The sequence below is a fragment of the Sinocyclocheilus grahami genome, unplaced genomic scaffold (assembly GCF_001515645.1).
Source record: "Sinocyclocheilus grahami isolate Dianchi unplaced genomic scaffold, SAMN03320097.WGS_v1.1 scaffold1635.1, whole genome shotgun sequence".
Lineage (NCBI taxonomy): Eukaryota > Metazoa > Chordata > Actinopteri > Cypriniformes > Cyprinidae > Sinocyclocheilus > Sinocyclocheilus grahami.
The window spans coordinates 31,318-50,887 of NW_015506814.1; the positions used below are offsets into that span (position 1 = coordinate 31,318).

Below are 19,570 nucleotides of genomic sequence, written 5' to 3' on the forward strand. Positions count from 1 at the left end.
ATCGCTTACCCCACCTTTAACAAACATGTCTGGAGTGTTTTTGTATGTTGAAACACAGTCATACATTCACATGCATCTGACAAACACAAGTGCCACTAAATAGAGTCTTGCTTCCAAAAGAGAGCTGCCACATGGTGAGTTAGAAAAACAGGGCTGCACAATATATTGAAATATCGTATTGTACATATCACGATGTGCATATCACAACGGCATGCAATATCTGAATTATTTTAATAATAGGCTACTTCAAAACGTTGCGAAAAGTCAAAGTTTTTAGGTCGACGCATACAGTATGTGCTTGACGCTAAAAAGAGTTATTAAGTGCAATATGTTGCAGAAAACAACTCCTTGCTGTCTGACACACCTGAAGCGTGTGCGATACTCGAACAGTCAAAAATACACACACAGATGTCAAAATGCCTGCCTTGACGAGTAGCCTATTCATGTAAACACAGTCGGTTATGTCTTAAGTGGAGCTACACAATTATTTGAAATAGAATCAAACTCACGATTAAATCCTGTTGTTTAGTGCGAGTATGAAATCAGGAAGGCTGTTACGCGCAGCTTGTCAGTGAAGCACGGCTCTGTGATCAGTAGTAAATGTTGCTCCATCTGAAAGCACTACGAGTTTTAGTTGCTTTTTTTGGGGGGGGGAAAGCAACACGTGTCAAACATCTTCCAAACATGACAAGCATTTATGAACATCTTGTGCATAGCGGAATATATATATATATATTTTTTTATTATAGATTATATAATTTTCAGTTTTTAAATATTTTTAAAATATGATTTAAATTGATTTCTAAAACTTAAAGCAATAGACCTATCGTATCGCATATCGCATTATTTAACAAGGTATCGCATATCGCATTTTTCTTCAATATCGCACAGCCCTAGTCAGAAACATACCATAAAGAGTGGCAGTGTGTTTTACACTGAAATATAACACACAACACATATTCTCTCTACAGCAATACAAAACATATCAGTACAACCATGTTTTTTTGTTGTTGTTGTGGTCAAACAAAAAGTCCAATTCAATTTATACATTAAACATTCAAACAAAGAAAATTACCAATAAAAACAAGACCACCAATGCCCAATGGCATCTAAGGATGGAATATGTTACTTTAGGACAAAAGTCTGAACTGTACCCCCCCCAAAAAATGATGTAAAAGCACCAGATTAATTCAAATGAAACAAACTAGAATTTAAGGATTATTAGTGGCCTCATTGGTATCAGCAATATGTAGCATAATTTTGTTTAAATGTATTTGTCAGTATCAGTCTGATAAGGTCAATACTGGATTTTAAAAAAAATTAATAATATCTTAATATCAAGTTATTTTATTATGTATATATTTTAAATAAAAATAAATACCTTATTTTATTTAAACAATATATCTTCCAGTTTAAACCATATAGTCTTGCAAAAGTAAATGTCCATACTTTCTACTGTACATTGAGTGTTTTCATGCCTGATTTCACTGAATTCACTTTGCTTACATGGTACTTTAGATTTAAAAACAATAGATTCATAATATCAACCACAATATTGGTTATTGGTTGTAACAGGAAAATAATCGGCTATTGGTATCAGTAACTTTTTTGAGTCTCAATGAATTCTCTAGATTATGAACCTATTTCATAGTGTGCAGTTCTTTAAGAGACTTGAGAATGATCAGGGAAAACTCCATATCCCATGGTGCACTGGGCTCGATTCACAATCTTCCCGAGTCCCAGTCCTGCATTTGACATTAATAATTTGTAATATGTGTGTGTAAAATACCAAGTACGTCGTTACACCTGGGTAACATGCATGTCTTCATCTTTTGGGCAATCCGGAGGCTGGGCTATGCCACTTCTCAGTTGCCATGGCGACGAGTTGTCAGCGTTTACTTGAAGAAGATTTGGGGCGACTCCTGGAGCGACAGGCGCGCTTGTGGCCCCGGCCTCAGGTTGTTCAGGTCTGGCCCCTCCCACGCCATGCTGAGGGCCCGAGGGGGAACAACATTCTGGGTAATGGAGTCCGGTGGGGAGGGGTGAGCGAGGAGTTGAGAGACTCTGTTCGTTGGAGTAGAAGATTGAGGTTCGTTCAGCGTGCTCCTGTGGAGATTGAGGAATGGTTACAGAACGCACCATCGGTCAGGACAGAGAAAACTGCTTTGGTAGAAAGGGAAGAAAAAACTCAAGAACAAGGAGCAGGTGAAGCAAGAGGAACAGCAGGAAGTTTAGTACGGTTTAGGACATGGGTGGCAGTCATGTCAGCGAGCAGTGGCAGTGAAAGCTACAGCAGATAGGAGGGTGTAGATCATTCTGGGATATAGCAGGAACAGGACAGCTGGTAGTGCAGAAGAAGGGCTTGTTTTTGGGTTGTTAGTGTCTCAGCGTCACATTTATTCTCTGAAAGGGAAAAAAATGAGAGGTGGACATCAGCTAAAACAGCATCCGACGAAAGCGCGGACAAAAACCGACAGGACAAGGATTCATATCATATAACATATAAAGGCAAGTTAAATAAAAAGCTTTGAGGAGACTGTACTCATTTTCAATATTCGTAAATTCAAAACTAAAGGCCTGTTAACAACGGTGTGATTTTCTTTCATTGACCTGAACAGAAAAGCAAAAACGCTATACAAAAACAGCGAAAACAGACTGAATTTTTGTGACAAACATTTGTGTTGGTGTGAACAGGCCTTAACATTAATGAAATCCCTTGTGAAAAAGAAGTATACTTTAGCATTCTTTTAAAAAGAGCAATTATTATGGAAATAATATACTTAAAAAGAACATGCTTAAGTGCAAACTGAATTTAATGTTAATGTTAATATTAATGTTAATATGAATTTAATGCATATTAATTATAGTGTATATTAAATACAATTAGCTCAATTTTGTGCTTTTTTTGACCCACTTCAGTAGGACTCAAGTACAATTTTGATATGTAATTTCATAATTATATCTTTGAAATATGACTAACTTCTTTTTCACAAGGTATAGCTCACCAAGAAATAACAATTCTGCCATAATTTCCTCATCCTTTGTCACTCCAAACCTGTATGACTTTCTTTTTTTTAAGCAGATTTAAATCAACAACATGTGGGTGAGTAAATTATGAAGGGGGGGGGGTGAACTTTCCCTTAAATGGTGCACGAAGTCATTTTTATTTATGTTTTGCTAGCTTTTTCATCTTCATAATATGTTCATGTGAAATTTGTGTTTTGTCAAATTACAAGGCTGGTGATGTGACCTCAACATGACAGATTAAAACAGCTTTTCCTAGACACGTATGACTAGAGTCGCCACTATTTTAAAGAGAGTTGAATAAAAATAAAAATAAAAAAAGGAATAAATGACTCATGATATTTTGCCTTGATTTTAATAATGTCCTGTAATAAACATCAACAAATATTTTAAAAGAAAAGCAGGAGAGGTTAAGAAATGGATTGCAAACTGTGAGTAAATGGAAGTAAAATGTGGGCAACAAACATGATGAATACAAAATGATATGATAGATCTGATAATATGTTTAATGAAAAAAATGTTGGTAGTAATGGTTTAGGGACCAATTCTCACTATTAATTAGCATACATATTACTAGCATATTGGCTGTTTATTAGTACTTATAAAGCACATATTAATGCCTTACTTTGTATGACTTTAGATCTCTTAATCCATCCCCATACCTAAATTTAACAACTACCTTACTAACTATTAATAAACAGCAAATTAGCAGTTTATCAATTAATCAGTTAATAAATGAGAATTGGTCCCCAAACTAAACTGTGACTGTAGTAATTATGACCATGCAATGTTCCCTCTAATTTTTTTTCTTGCTGAGCAAAACGTTTCTCTATTGGGCGGACATTTCGGCCACCTGAGCAAAAACATTCTTTATACCAGACCTGCACAGTGTGCACAAAAGGTGCGCAACTTTTAACTTTAATGTGCTATTTATACTTGATTTGACCCTTAATGTAACTAAATTATGCACATTTTAAGTTACCTGAGAATTTTTTTTTTTTACAGTGCTGTGTTACAAAGAAATAGTGTTATTTTTTTATAAAATCTCACGCAGAAAATTCATTTCTTTATAATAATACAATATAATATATGAAAAAAATGAAGCAGATATTGCTCATGAATTCCCCTTTTTCATGAATTATTTATTAGGTTTTTATAATATAATACAATATAATATAATATAAAAACAAACTGAAGCATTTAAACTCGGATCTGTAAGCGACTGTTGCAAATCATTTGAACTTTGTGTCAGTACGTCATAAATAGAACGAGGCATCAGTTTACTGTCGGGGGTTTGTCTTGTTGCGGCGCAGCATCCAGTGTAGACAGCATCACTGATTATAATTCTATAGTAGCCTATTGATAGTTTTCACATGACGTCCCACCCTTATAGGAACGCCCACCTGGTGGGCAAAACGAAGCTTTGCTCCACCAAAGCCCCTTTAAGACAAGTCATGTCACTCGGCGGCCATCTTTGAAATGCCTCTCGGGCATTCAAGTGCAACTCCTATCTCTTTGAATGGGGAAACATCAAGTCCTCCAAAATTGTTCACTAAGCTTACGATTAAATTTCATATTTGAAATCACCAAAGAAATCTGACAACAACGGTGTCATAAATGTTGTTTCTTTTCCACAAATAGCGTTATAAAAAGCGTATTTTTCAGGCTAAGATCAGCCAGTCCTAAGCACACGTCTCAAAACGCTGACTGTTTCTATAGCAACCGGGACTTCTAACGGCAGCTGCAGTGACGTGCTGACTTTACCAATTAGCGAATTGGCTCTTTCATTCAGAAGGCGGGGCTTCCTGTGATTGAGCCGCCATACTGAGCGTTGCATTTTTCCCCATTCAAAACTATACGAGTGACATGTCTTGGAAATTCTATAGCAGGGTTCCTCAAATCTTACCCTGGAGGTCCAATGCGCTGCAGAGTTTAGCTCCAACCCAGATCAAACTCAGCTACCTGTGATTTTCTAATGATCCTGAAGACATTGATTAGCATGCTCAGGTGTGTTTGATTAGGGTTAGAGCTAAACTCTGCAGGAAAGTGGACCTCGTGGGCCAGATTTGAGGATCCCTGTTCTATAGTCTTTGGCTCCACTGACCTCCAGTTATTATTATGCTGATTGCATTAAGTAGTAAAGTAGTAAAACGCAGATATTAAAAGGCGAAATTCAGTAAACACCTTATTGATGATGTATATTTTGTACAGGCAAACAGATGATCCCAGAATATAAACACAATGTGCAAAGTTTCATATTAAATAGTTTCCCATAGAAAACCATTATAAGGAAAACACTGAACCATTAAGCGGATTGCGTTCATATTCCGGCCTCATCTGCTTGCCTATGTAAACTATGCATCATTAATATGGTGATTACTGAATTTGATCTTTTAGTATTACTGTTTCAAATATATTAAGGCACTTTAAGTGTTTTTACAACGTTTTGTCGCACTGTTTAATGATTGAAATATTGCCGCGGGTGCTTAATATGGATTGCAAATGGCTAAAACCTGCATTTTGTTCACACATACCTTTGTTTTATTCTTTTGAGAGGTGATCTAAATATTTGTGGCTGGGAAACAGATGGAAAACTGACAGGCTTGTGCTGCAGTTCTATGGATGTTTTGCCCTCCAAGTTTTCGAGCCGGTCATGTGACTGAAAGGTATGAATTGAGTCGCGTCGCGCCGCACCGCTCCCGTCCGGTGTAGACATGGTGTACGTGTCTCACAGTTTTGTTACCGTTCTGAGCCCATCATCCGCTATTTCATTGTGTTAGCTCTCATGTTGAGCCATTTCGTCCGCAACCATTAAAGTATTCGATTTCTACAGCGCCTGATTTGGCGCACATCATTCTCTTCATGAAACCTGTAAACCGCATTCACTGGTTCTTACTCTATAACGACACCAACTCTATAGCGGTTTGCCCGATTTCAATCAAATGGCTTAACCAACAAATTTTTTGCATGTGCACGGCATATTATTTCTTCTGCGCGGTCGCGACTGAAGAAGTGCACGGCCGCCATATTGGCCGCGCGTCACAGCACACGCGCAGCTTAGAGGAAACATTGATTATGACCATTTGGCCATTCCAGCCAAATATCCAAAGACCTAAACTTACAAACTGTGTACAACAAAGCACAGCCTAAATATTTGAAGAACTAAGCACCATTTTTTCCTGTTCAAACTGTATGACCTGAAGGTGGAGGGGAAAAAAACAGCCTGACAAGAGATCTGGATGGGTCAACATTTGGGTAATGTATGAATTACAAATATAGGTGCAACTTTTTATAGGTGGTTTATAAGGGCCATCTTTATTATCTGTAATAGTATCATTTACTTAAGATTTGATAATTATATTTCAGTTTAATCTCAAACTCAACAAATTATATTCAAGAGTTCTTACGTGAAGTTCAATACGAACTTGCAGTTTAACAATTGAGTACTACATCTATTATACTGAATTAATAATTTCCAGATGGTGCTCATGTTGACAGTTTATTGAAATAACTCGCTGTGTATAAACACTTATAACATTTGTCAACTAAACTAATAGATGACAAATGGAAATGTTTTTGTAAAGAGATTATTAAATATTTTTATGAATCAGTGTGGACTCACTAGTAAATAATGTCCTGCTGTGCTGGCAATCTTCAATCATGGCTTTTACATCATGCAGCACTGTACGGATATCTCTAATACATTATATTATTATTCTTCCTCTCCACAAATTTCTAAAATTATTTCAGCCCGAACCAATACACATACAAACTCCATTCAGCCTTAATTAGAACCTTTCAGTGTGTTTATTTTTCTAATAAACCTACGATTAAAGTTAGAAAATCTCGAACTGAAAGAATGTGTTCCAGCGTAATATTCATCCATCTATCTTTCATAATCACGTATTTTATAATTGTCTCAGTAATATTGACAAACTAAACTATTATTGGTCTTCTTTCTTTTCATCTATTACATCTATTTGCATACTAAATTGTCTTTCTTCAATCAAATCACTTCATAATTGTAATACTTTATTTAGCTTACTTATATCTTTATTGCTTTAAAAAATTCATAAAAGTCAGCATTTTATTGCCAAGTTAAAATAAAGAACATTTGAGAATTTTGCGAATAAACTAATTATGCAATAGTAAAGTTTTATGAGAAAACAAATCATACAAAAACAATTTTCATAAATAATTGTGACTTCTCCCAGAATATAATGTTATGACTTTATTCTCAAAACTTAACTTTATACTTGAAAAATGAATATTGTGAGATCGTTCTCAAATCATATAAACCAACTTTATTTTTAACCTACACATTTAGTATGCATTTAGTTCACAATATAAATGTCTCAATGTAAACATCTTTGATATTTGCATAGTGAATTGTCTTAATTGCATACATTTTAATTACTTTTATAAAAATATTTTAATTATACGAAATATATATTTTTAAATAAGAAGTTAATTACAAAGGTTAAAAAAATTATCAATTCTGATTTTGCTATAGACTTTTACTTCAGTAAATTACAGAATGTCTCACTGTAAATCACTGTTATCAAATAGATGTTTTACTGAGCCTTAGACAGCAGTTTTATTTTAGTATCACTGAGATACCATTACATTTTTTATTATTATTTTGAATCAGTACATATACAGACTAATAGTATGTATATATATATACATATATATACAGGTGCATCTCAATAAATTATAATGTCATGGAAAAGTTGGAAAAACTTTCTACATTCAGGTAGGAATGTCATGTAAGAAATTCATATTAATTCTCCAGTGGGTTTTATATTATTAGGGTGGGTCTTAATATTTAATGGTGCATAAAAAGCATTTTTCAACTATTATGTTTGAGAATAAAGTCATAACATTACAATATAAAAGTAGTAATTTTCTGGGAGAATTCAGTTAGGTTATTTTTCTTTATTTTATTTTAGCATGGCACTAAAATACTGACTTTTATTTTTTTTAAAAAGAAGAAGAAGAAAATCTGAGAAATCAAGATGAAAGTATAAGAAATAAAACATTAATGGGATGAACTGATTTTTGAAAAACATACACTGCTATTCAAAAGTTTGGGGTCCATAAGATTTTAGGTTTTGTATGAATATCTTTAAATAAATTTAATGCACCCATGCTGGATATTTCTTATAAAACAAACAAACATACTGACCCCAAACTTTTGAACAGTAGTTTAAATCAGTATTTTTTTTTTTTACTGTGGTATGCAAACATTACTGTACTGAAAAGCATATGCATTTGATTTAAATGGGTGTTTTATAATATGATTGTTTATTTTATTTTATTTCATATGTATTTACAGTATTAATATAGCTTTTAGCATTTTATCATTGGATTCGTAGACAACTTTTATTGTTGGGACAATAGTTTTGGCTGTTGTTTAGTTTTGTCACATTGCGTTACTTTATTTGTGGAGACACATTACATCTCTCAAATTGTATTTAAGATGGAATATAACTTTCATATTTCCTGTTAAATTTTTAGCAGCAAAAACAAAACAAAAACAAAAAAAAAAACAATTTTGTTCAAATAAAATTACTGGAAATCCAAATTGTGATCAGATTTTCAAAAATTGTTCCATCGACAGATAAGGTTGTAATGATACCTTTAAAACTGAGGTGGTACTTAGGCTACATTTACACGACAACGATATAGTCAAAAACTGAAAAGTTTTTCCCTTGCGTTTTTAAAAAGTTTCACGGATACACGACAACGTTTTCAAACCGATTCGTGTTTATACATATCCGTGAAAACGGCCAAAAACGCTGTATTACGTATGGCAGGCCAGTAGTTGGCGCTGTCACCTTGTTAGTAAACAGTACCTGTAGGGAAGTGACAATTATATGTTGTACAGGTGCATCTCAATAAATTAGAATGTCGTGGAAAAGTTCATTTATTTCAGTAATTCAACTCAATTGTGAAACTCGTGTATTAAATCAATTCAATGCACACAGACTGAAGTAGTTTAAGTCTTTGGTTCTTTTAATTGTGATGATTTTGGCTCACATTCAACAAAAACCCACCAATTCAACAATTCATTCAAATCTCAACAAATTAGAATACTTCATAAGACCAATAAAAAAAAACATTTTTAGTGAATTGTTGGCCTTCTGGAAAGTATGTTCATTTACTGTACATGTACTCAATACTTGGTAGGGGCTCCTTTTGCATTAATTACTGCCTCAATTCGGCGTGGCATGGAAATAAATCTCTCTCTCTATGTATATATATATATATATATATTTAAATATAGTTTATTAAATTTTTTTTTCGTCTTTGGTTTTAGTTATTTTATATGAGATTATGCAATTAAAATTAGAAATGCTGCCTTCGTAGCTAGGTGAACAAATGTTTTTTGTATATTTAATTTTATTTCAGTTAACATTTATTTATCATTTTTATTAATTTAACTTTTTACTTTTATGGTTTTAATTTTAGTTTCAGTTTTAGTTTTACTTAACTATAATAACCCTGCTGGACAGAAGTGTGGGTAATCGGATGAATGTGTGAGATGTTTAGTTTGGATGTACCAAAGTGTATTAAAAGAGTAAATGTGGATGATGGATGTCAATAGCATGATATGAGGTCTGGTTTTAGTTTGGTTTGTCTGTAGGCTTGATTATTTAGGCGAGGCAGTTCAACCCTGCTCAGATCTAGGTTAAGGACTACAGGCCTCTAAACTCTAAGCAGGGGTTGGATGCAAACAAACAGGGACACAGCGCAAGGGGTTTGATCTCAACACATACGTGCTGCGTTCACCATTGCAGGATGTATACCTCTGTATACAAGGGTTTGAGAGCCGCCTGGCCTGACGCATCTGTAACACACGCACATTCATAAGGCACCAACATGGCAAAAAAAAAAAAACGAAACAGAGAGAGAGACAGACAGGCACAAAGAGGATACACTAGAATGGGCAGTCTGGTAAATTGGGCCAGTTTTTGAGCGGACAATGACAAAAGTTTAATTTTGTGGTAAACTATCCTTCTAAGATTGGATTTTTAGTCGTTCCAGCAGCAAACATAAATGAGTGACATTTGAAGAGAAACATGGTTGGGCTGGACATGGACAGGATGCATGGCTACAAAACACTTCACGAAAGACAAATCAAACCAGAAGAGCACAAAACGGCTGAGAACTCAGAATGTCACTAAACAAAGTCAATTCTTACAGAGGCTGCTGAGCGTCCAGGACCCCGTTGGGCCACTATGGCCCCAGAGATAGCCTTGATCCAGCCGTGCATCTCCTCTGGGCTGTCCGACTGAGACAGAGAAAAATGCAGACAGCTTTCATTTTTGTTAAAACTTTTAACATGTAAAAACAATCAATTAAAAAATTTATTCTTGCTTGAAAGTACATACATCAGTGGCTCTCAAACATTTGAGACTAAGGGTTTTCAGCCAAAAACGAGAAACTTTTTATGCGTAATCTGTTCGTTTATATGACAACAGTGTTTTGGGGACTGAAAATGCATATTTTTGAAAACGGGTTTCAAAGTGCAAGTTTTTGAATTACTCTTGACAGGTTCAGGTCTGGTGAGTTTGCTGGCCAGTCAAGCACACCAACACCATGGTCATTTAACCAACTTTTGGTGCTTTTGGCAGTGTGGGCAGGTGCCAAATCCTGCTGGAAAATGAAATCAGCATCTTCAAAAAGCTGGTTAGCAGAAGGAAGCATGAAGTGCTCCAAAATTTCTTGGTAAACGGGTGCAGTGACGTTGGTTTTCAAAAAACACAATGAACCAACACCAGCAGATGACATTGCACCCCAAATCATCACAGACTGTGGAAACTTAACACTGGACTTCAAGCAACTTGGGCTATGAGCTTCTCCACCCTTCCTCCAGACTCTAGGACCTTGGTGTCCAAATGAAATCCAAAACTTGCTCTCATCTGAAAAGACTTTGGACCACTGGGCAACTGTCCAGTTCTTCTTCTCCTTAGCCCAGGTAAGACACCTCTGACGTTGTCTGAGGTTCAGGAGTGGCTTAACAAGAGGAATACGACAACTGTAGCCAAATTCCTTGACACGTCTGTGTGTGGTGGCTCTTGATGCCTTGACCCCAGCTTCAGTCCATTCCTTTTGAAGTTCACTCAAATTCTTGAATCGATTGTGCTTGACAATCTTCATAAGGCTGCGGTTCTCTCGGTTGGTTGTACATCTTTTTCCTTCCACTCAACTTTCTGTTAACATGCTTGGATACAGCACTCTGTGAACAGCCAGCTTCTTTGGCAATGAATGTTTGTGGCTTACCCTCCTTGTGAAGGGTGTCAATGATTGTCTTCTGGACAACTGTCAGATCAGCAGTCTTCCCCATGATTGTGTAGCCTAGTGAACCAAACTGAGAGACCATTTTGAAGGCTCAGGAAACGTTTGCAGGTGTTTTGAGTTGATTAGCTGATTAGCATGTCACCATATTCTAATTTGTTGAGATAGTGAATTGGTGGGTTTTTGTTAAATGTGAGCCAAAATCATCACAATTAAAAGAACCAAAGACTTAAACTACTTCAGTCTGTGTGCATTGAATTGATTTAATACACGAGTTTCACAATTTTAGTTGAATTACTGAAATAAATGAACTTTTCCATGACATTCTAATTTACTGAGATGCACCTGTACAACATATAATTGTCACTTCCCTACAGGTACTGTTTACTAACAAGGTGGCAGCGCCAACTACTGGCCTGCCATACGTAATACAGCGTTTTTGGCCATTTTCGAGGATATGTATAAACACGAATCGTTTTGAAAACGTTGTCGTGTATCCGTGAAACTTTTTAAAAACGCAAGGGAAAAATTTTTCCGTTTTTGACTATATCGTTGTCGTGTAAATGTAGCCTAAGTACCACCTCAGTTTTAAAGGTATCATTACAACCTTATCAGTCGATGGAACAATTTTTGAAAATCTGATCACAAATTGGATTTCCAGTTATTTTATTTAAACAAAATGTTTTTTTTGTTGCTAAAAATTTAATATGAAAGTTATATTCCATCTTAAATAAAATTTATGATGAGATGCAATGTGTCTCCACAAATAAAGTAACGCAATGTGACAAAACTAAACAACAGCCAAAACTATTGTCCCAACAATAAAAGTTGTCTACGAATCCAATGATAAAATGCTAAAAGCTATATTAATACTGTAAATACATATGAAATAAAATAAAATAAAATAAACAATCAAATTATAAAACACCCATTTAAATCAAATGCATATGCTTTTCAGTACAGTAATGTTTGCATACCACAGTAAAAAAAAATAAAAAATACTGATTTAAACTACTGTTCAAAAGTTTGGGGTCAGTATGTTTGTTTGTTTTATAAGAAATATCCAGCATGGGTGCATTAAATTTATTTAAAGATATTCAAACAAAACCTAAAATCATATGGACCCCAAACTTTTGAATAGCAGTGAATGTTTTTCAAAAATCAGTTCATCCCATTAATGTTTTATTTCTTATACTTTCATCTTGATTTCTCAGATTTTCTTCTTCTTCTTTTAAAAAAAAATAAAAGTCAGTATTTTAGTGCCATGCTAAAATAAAATAAAGAAAAATAACATAACTGAATTCTCCCAGAAAATTACTACTTTTATATTGTAATGTTATGACTTTATTCTCAAACATAATAGTTGAAAAATGCTTTTTATGCACCATTAAATATTAAGACCCACCCTAATAATATAAAACCCACTGGAGAATTAATATGAATTTCTTACATGACATTCCTACCTGAATGTAGAAAGTTCTTGAGGTAGTAACCAGTTCAAAAAGATTGTCCCTCATCATCAAGTCACTAAAAACCCAAATCAATATCAGAAACAATAGAATTATGGGTAAAAGCTGTTGAAACAGCACAGCAGCACAGATGAATGATGGGAATGCTGTTATTGTTTATGCACTATTATGAAAGTCTGCCCAAGTCCCAAACCGCGGAACTTTTAAACATTGTGAACTGTCACATGTCAAAATTAAGATAAACTTGGTTGCCTTGAGTAAATAAAAATATAAGAAATGCCGCGTTTGCCTGACCTATCCTGAAAGAACACATACATCACCGTGACATCTGTTCAGAGTGTGTGTTTTCATCCGGAAGATCCCAAATTTTTTTTTAATTAGATATCGCTAACGTCACTAATGTTTCCTAAGAACGTCATTTGTCGGATGATTTCTCATTTATGATGCAGAATGTATGTGAATCTGCTCTGAAATGTCGTGCAGTTGTTTCTACTCAGTTAAGTTGGTTAAAGTAGAGCACAATGCTTTCCAGATGATTTCCCAGATGTAAAAACAATGTGTGCCTAGTAGGTTGTCCAACACAATCAATCACAATTTAAATGCATGCACTTAAAGTTACAATGAAATAGAAGTAGTGACAGATCTTTTCTTCCTTATTGTGACATATATCTGAGTGTAACGGATTATTGATCAAACGGATATCGATTTAAGACGTGGACTTAGTTCAAGAGCAAAGTCTGGCAATTTCACTAGGAAGGTCCTGTTATGACATTTTAATCAACATCACAAGGTCATATCAAATAAATAAAATAAAACAAATAATAAAATACAATAAAATAGATGTGTTGTTTACAATAAGCTCTATGACATGGGGCTTGGCAAAGTGTATTTGGAAACAACTCGACTCAACTCAACTCAACTCAACTCAACTATACTATACTACACTATACTATACTATACTATACTATACTATACCAAACCAAACCAAACCAAACCACAAATGAAGCACTACTGACCTTTGTTTACACTCCTGCACCTTGTTGACTTCTTTCAAAGGAATAACGCGTAACGGCTCCCGCTCCTAAAAACAAAGTTTAATTCAGTAATCTATTAAAAATTGTCTTTATTTCATGTGAATGATTGAAAAAGCATTGCACAAACATTCCAGCCATGCTGAGTGTGTGCAGTGAGGAAGTACAGGCCCGAGCAGGATGCTGCAGTGTGCACAGGCCTGTGATTATCAGCCCTAAAATAGCCTTTATTGACATCTACTGTATGATTTAGCCTTTGACCAAGCCTCGTTCCTATGCCTGCCCTCCTCACACACACACACACATCACATCACATCACAGGTGTTTTTTCCTATGGTGGTTAACAAATACAGTACTGAAGAACCACAGATCGTAGTCCATAAGTCAATATTTAGATTGATGGAAATCTGAATCTGGTCATGGTTTGGTTCAGTTTAAATAGATCTGATTTAATACACTTGTTTTTGTATGATTTGTAACAGCTTCTCAATTGGAAATAGGTCAAGAATTGTTTTCTGGATATGAAATGAAACCTTTAAACATTCACAGTAAGATTTGTAAGACTTTGTAAGATTTTGCACATATGACTAACTCCTATTGATAATTGCATTGCATTTTCACTGTCAGAGGAAGAAGATCAGTTTAGTAGTCTCTATTAGTAAGAATAGTAGCTATTCTTGACTTCATGGGAATAAAAATAATTAGGTTACTATAAATCTGTGGGAAATAACATGTCAAAAAATGTTCAACAGGAAGTTGTGTGTTTGAATAGTGGAACGACTTTCCATTGTTCTACCGCCTCAGTCAAAACAATTTATAACCGTTTACCATGATTTTAAACCACTACAGCAAAAAAGTGAGCCAATGTTGGTTTCTTTATCAGACATGAAGACATGGCAGTCACTTTATTTGAGAGGAAACGTATGTTGGATGCCAATCGATTGTCCAATCATCCGTACTCCAGTGAGTTTAGTGATGATATAGGCATCCTGAAATTGCTAACCCAATGTCACTTTCAACTCTGGATTATGAAACTGTTAATTTCCCAAGCCTATACCTGTAGGGTTAGTAATTCACGCTGTTTAGCTCTAGTACTGCGATTTGGAGCAGGGCTTCATATCTCAGGGTCAAAGGTGGTGTTAACCTTTTCAAAACTTACAAGTGGCCTTGACCCGGGGTTAATATGCATTACACATTTCAATCATAGCATAAAAAGCCTGTTCATATATAAACATTTTTATTTGGTATCAGTATTTTGCGTTCAAAAGTAGCTTTTCCAAGTATTAAAGGATTACTCCACCCCAAAATTAAAATGTTGTCATTAATCACTTACCCACCCCCATGTCGTTCCAAACCCGTAAAAGCTTTGTTCATCTTCGGAACACAATTTAAGATATTTTGAATGAAAACCGAGAGGCTTGTGACTGTCCCATTGACTGCCAAGTAAATAACACTGTCAAGGCCCAGAAAAATATGAAAGACATCGTCCATCTGCCATCAGTGGTTGAATCTGAATTTTATGAAGCGGAGGAGACAAATTGTTGAATAAAGTCGTTATTTTTGTTTTCTTTGCATACAAAAAGTATTCTCCTCACTTCATAAAATTCAGATTCAACCACTGATGGCAGATGGACGATGTCTTTCATATTTTTCTGGGCCTTGACAGTGTTATTTACTTGGCAGTCAATGGGACAGTCACAAGCCTCTCGGTTTTCAACATGGGGGAAAGTGATTAATGACAAAATTTTAATTTCGGGGTGTAGTAACCCTTTAAATACAGAAATTACAACAAAGAAAATATAATTGAATATTTGGTCCCGCTTTACATTCTGTATTCATGCCAAAAAATGAATTGCTTGGTACAAAGTACTTTTTATGATCATGTAGTATTGCAAAACACTTTTGTTGCTATTCAGGCGGGGCACAGTTAAGGTTGCAAACAGGTTTGTTATTATGGTTATGTATAAGGCATGGTCAGAAGTGTAATTATATATATAATTACATACATATTTAATTAATTAAAATGGTATTTTTTAAATCTAAGTACAGCATAAAAACAAGTGTGTACATAATATGTGCATTGGTTCAGATGATTCATTTAAATGTTAGTACACCGTAGTTAAAGACAATCAGTATAAAGTAATTCTGCGACTAAAAATAAACGTGTCCAAACTGTAAAATGTATTTAGGGGCATGTGCGAATCCCAGGGGTCTTGAAAAAGTTTTTAAAAAATCAGTTTTTATAAAATTTCAGGTCATGAAAAGTCTGGTATAACAAATATCTTAATTATCATTTTGAGAGGTCTTAAATTTGAGGATAGAAAAACAATTGCGATACAGCCTAATGTGATTATTAAACTTCAAAAGGCTATGATTTCATTAAATAAATATGAGCGCTGCACTTTTTCAAGTAAAACCGCACCATTCTTGTGCATTCTACAGGATTGCGGTTTCAAAATATAGATTACAGTACTATATATATATATATATATATATATATATATATATATTTTTCTGCCTTTATCGAAGTAGCCACAATGATATATCACGTTTTCATTTTTTTTTTCAAATTAGAGCGCTGCACTTTTTTAATTAAAACCGCAGCGCTTGTGCATTCTACAGGCTCGCAGATTCAAAATATAGATTTTAATAGTCTCAGCAAAATAATCTATTTATTACAGTACTGTATTGCTCCCCTAAAGTTCTTTAATGCGCTCCTAAATTTTTCAACTATAAAAAGTATGCATCAGGCCCTGCGGATATTTTTAAATATAACAGAATTATGTTTGTTTCTAAATGTAATTGTAAGTTCCTCTTCGAAATTTAAGAGGAAGATGTGCTTCCCGTGTTGTCCAAAAGCAATCACCACTGATACAGACATGTTCACACACAGCCTGTTGACACACAGCAAGAGGAATTCATAACACTGTGAGCAAGTTCAAACAACCACCAAGGCATGCTCACACGCACGCACGCACGAACGCACGCACACAGAGATATATACCAGAACACACACACACACACATGGTCTTATAGCCTCCACTGGACACAAGCTTTCACTCCCACATGAGTCACTGGTCTAATTCTGGGGGCACATATGTAAATATGCTTCATTGGAGAAAAGTGGTTGGACACAGGATCAGATGGCATGAACAATACACAGGACGGACTTTCACTTATCAGATGGGAGCTTATAGACAGGCTCACAGACGCACAGGTGCAAAACACAATGAAAACAAAGAGCTGAACAGGTCAATGGGTTTAAGAAGAATTCAAGGACAACAGCACTGCGCAAGGCTGTGGAGAGATGCAGGAGGAGGAAGCAAGAGAGGGAGAGACTAACCATGTCTGATTTGAAGTAGCTCAGTGTATTGTCATCCAGCATGAAGTATCTCCTTTTCCAGTTTTTCATCTAGAGAAAGACAGAAAGACATCTCTGTTAGAAAAACTACAGAGCTGCCAACCTAGACAGAATTTAAAATCACGTAGACAGTATGATTATGCATTTGGTGCATGACAGGGGTTCATTTCGGACACTGCAGAAAGCCAATTTGAGCTAAAGTCATATTTACAACTGCTCAGCAAAATTTTGCAGGCAGATTTCGTTCATATTCAAGTTGGTCATGTGAATTTTCCACACTGACCAACTGAAAGCTGCTAGGTTTGAAAGTGATTTTGTGTGAGCTGTGCTTTATACGTCGCTATGCTACTTACAATAGAAACTGGAACTTTTTTTGCTTGTGAATCTTCATCTAATTTTCACTACACACTATAAAGCCTACTGGATCATATTTAATATGCACATTTTTAAATCCTCTAAATTATTAACATGACAATGCTGAAAAAACTCGTTGTACACAGTTTTGTACAAAAGATTACACTTTTTTAGGAAGTAAAAGGCCTTTTAGTACAATTTTACTAACATCCCCCTTCAGGTTGTAGTACACAAGTCTTTTTTCTGTTAAATCTTTACTGATTTTTATTAAAGGAACACTCCACTATTTTTGAAAATAGGCTCACTTTCCAACTCCCCTAGAGTTAAACAGTTGAGTTTTACCGTTTTCGAATCCATTCAGCCGATCTCCGGGTCTGGCGGTAGCACTTTTACCTGCAGCTTAGCATAGATCATTGAATCTGAGTAGACCGTTAGCATCTCGCTCAAAAATGACCAAAGAGTTTCTATATTTTTCCTATTTAAAACTTGACTCTTCTGTAGTTACATCGTGTACGAAGACCGACGGAAAATGAAATGATCCTTGATTATTACGCCGGAATGAGAGTATAGTTCCTAGCCATATCGGCCTAGAAAATCGCAACTTTTAATTTTCCGTCGGTCTTAGTACACGATGCAACTACAGAAGAGTCAAGTTTTAAATAGGAAAAATATTGAAACTCTTTGGTCATTTTTGAGCGAGATGCTAACGGTCTAATCAGATTCATTTATCTATGCTAAGCTACAGCTAAAAGTGCTACCGCCAGACCCGGAGATCGGCTGAATGGATTCGAAAACGGTAAACTCAAATGTTTAACTCTAGGGGAGTTGGAAAATGGGCCTATTTAAAAAAATAGTGGAGTGTTCCTTTAAGTAATATTGCAAGTAATATTTTAAGATGAACACTTACTTGACTGAAGCATCATCGGTTTACTTAATTATCTAAACATCAATATTTTAGAAAAATCGTGTTAAAATGTAAGTATTAAATATGATACATCAGGTTTTAAGGAATGTTTATTTGTCTCAGTCATTGTATTGCATTACATTGTATGTTTTCATATGCATACATGTTTTATTTAGTAGTCTGCTATATTGTTATAAATATCTCACTAGCTTACATTACAAGTAAACAGAACTTCATCTTACTTTTTGGCCATATAAATATCAGCAACTGCATAAAAGTGTATATTTTTCCTCAGTTTGGCCACTAGAATAATTTTGAGGTGTCCCCCCCCCCCCCCCCCCCGAGCGTGCGGCGGCGCCGGCGCTGACCCAGATCCGGCATGATGACGTCATTATGCCGGATCTGGGTCAGCGCTGCTTACTTATTACTTACTTATACGCATGATACTTATTTTTGTTTTCTAGTATTCTCGTAGCTTCGTAACTTTACAGTTGAACCACTGATGTCACACGGACTGCTTTGTCGATCATCTTGGTAATTTTCTGGACCTTGAATGTGGTAGTTACCTTGCTGTCTATGGGAGGGTCAGAGAGCCCTTATATTTCATCAAAAATATCTTAAATTGTGTTCCGAAGATGAACGAAGGTCTTACGGGTTTCGAACAACATGAGGGTGAGTAATTAATGACATAATTTTCCTTTTTGGGTGAACTAACCCTTTAAGAGGAATCTAATCCAGGGTCAGGGACTTACTGTGATTTTGGTGGCGTTGTTGAGTGCACTGACCCACTCCACTAAATCCTGCTTATCATTCGCCTGCAAGAAAAACTTCCTCATTCCAGCGTTGATGACTGTGGAAAGACACAAAGATTAATATTTAAAGAATTTGGAGATGATGATATAATCACATTTTCAGTGGCATTATGGATTTGACAAAATGGATTACATCTCTTCCTGTCTAAGTGTGTGCTTCTAGGTAGAGTTCTTCATGGGTCCAATTGGATCTGAAAACCAGAGCGGGTTCGACCCAAGACCCGAGTGAGTTCGAGTTCAAAACTTCGACGAGTACCTCGGACACGGGTTGGGTTCAGTATTAGCAGCCTTGGGTCTCGGGTAATTTAAAA

The 19,570-nt window shown here is 35.5% G+C and overlaps 1 protein-coding gene across 1 annotated transcript; it reads right to left on the reverse strand.

The window, feature by feature from the left end:
* Positions 1–1,822: 1,822 nt before the first annotated feature.
* On the reverse strand, positions 1,823–18,839 carry LOC107571688 (pleckstrin homology domain-containing family A member 1-like). The gene is made up of 7 exons (XM_016258020.1): positions 18,816–18,839; positions 17,172–17,240; positions 13,814–13,878; positions 12,792–12,855; positions 10,232–10,321; positions 9,837–9,877; positions 1,823–2,106 (listed from the first exon to the last, which is right to left on the reverse strand). Exons 1-7 carry the CDS (start codon positions 18,837–18,839, stop codon positions 1,896–1,898), a joined length of 564 nt encoding a protein of 187 aa, XP_016113506.1. The 3' UTR covers positions 1,823–1,895.
* Between the last annotated feature and the right edge of the window lie 731 nt (positions 18,840–19,570).

Coding starts and splice junctions, on each gene's coding strand:
- LOC107571688 (XM_016258020.1), bottom strand. CDS start 18,839: ATGACGTCATCATGCCGGATCTGG. Junction 17,241..18,815: donor CGTCATCATGCCGGATCTGG/GTCAGCGCCGGC, acceptor GTCTTTCTCTAG/ATGAAAAACTGGAAAAGGAG. Junction 2,107..9,836: donor TCAAACCCTTGTATACAGAG/GTATACATCCTG, acceptor CAATCTCCACAG/GAGCACGCTGAACGAACCTC.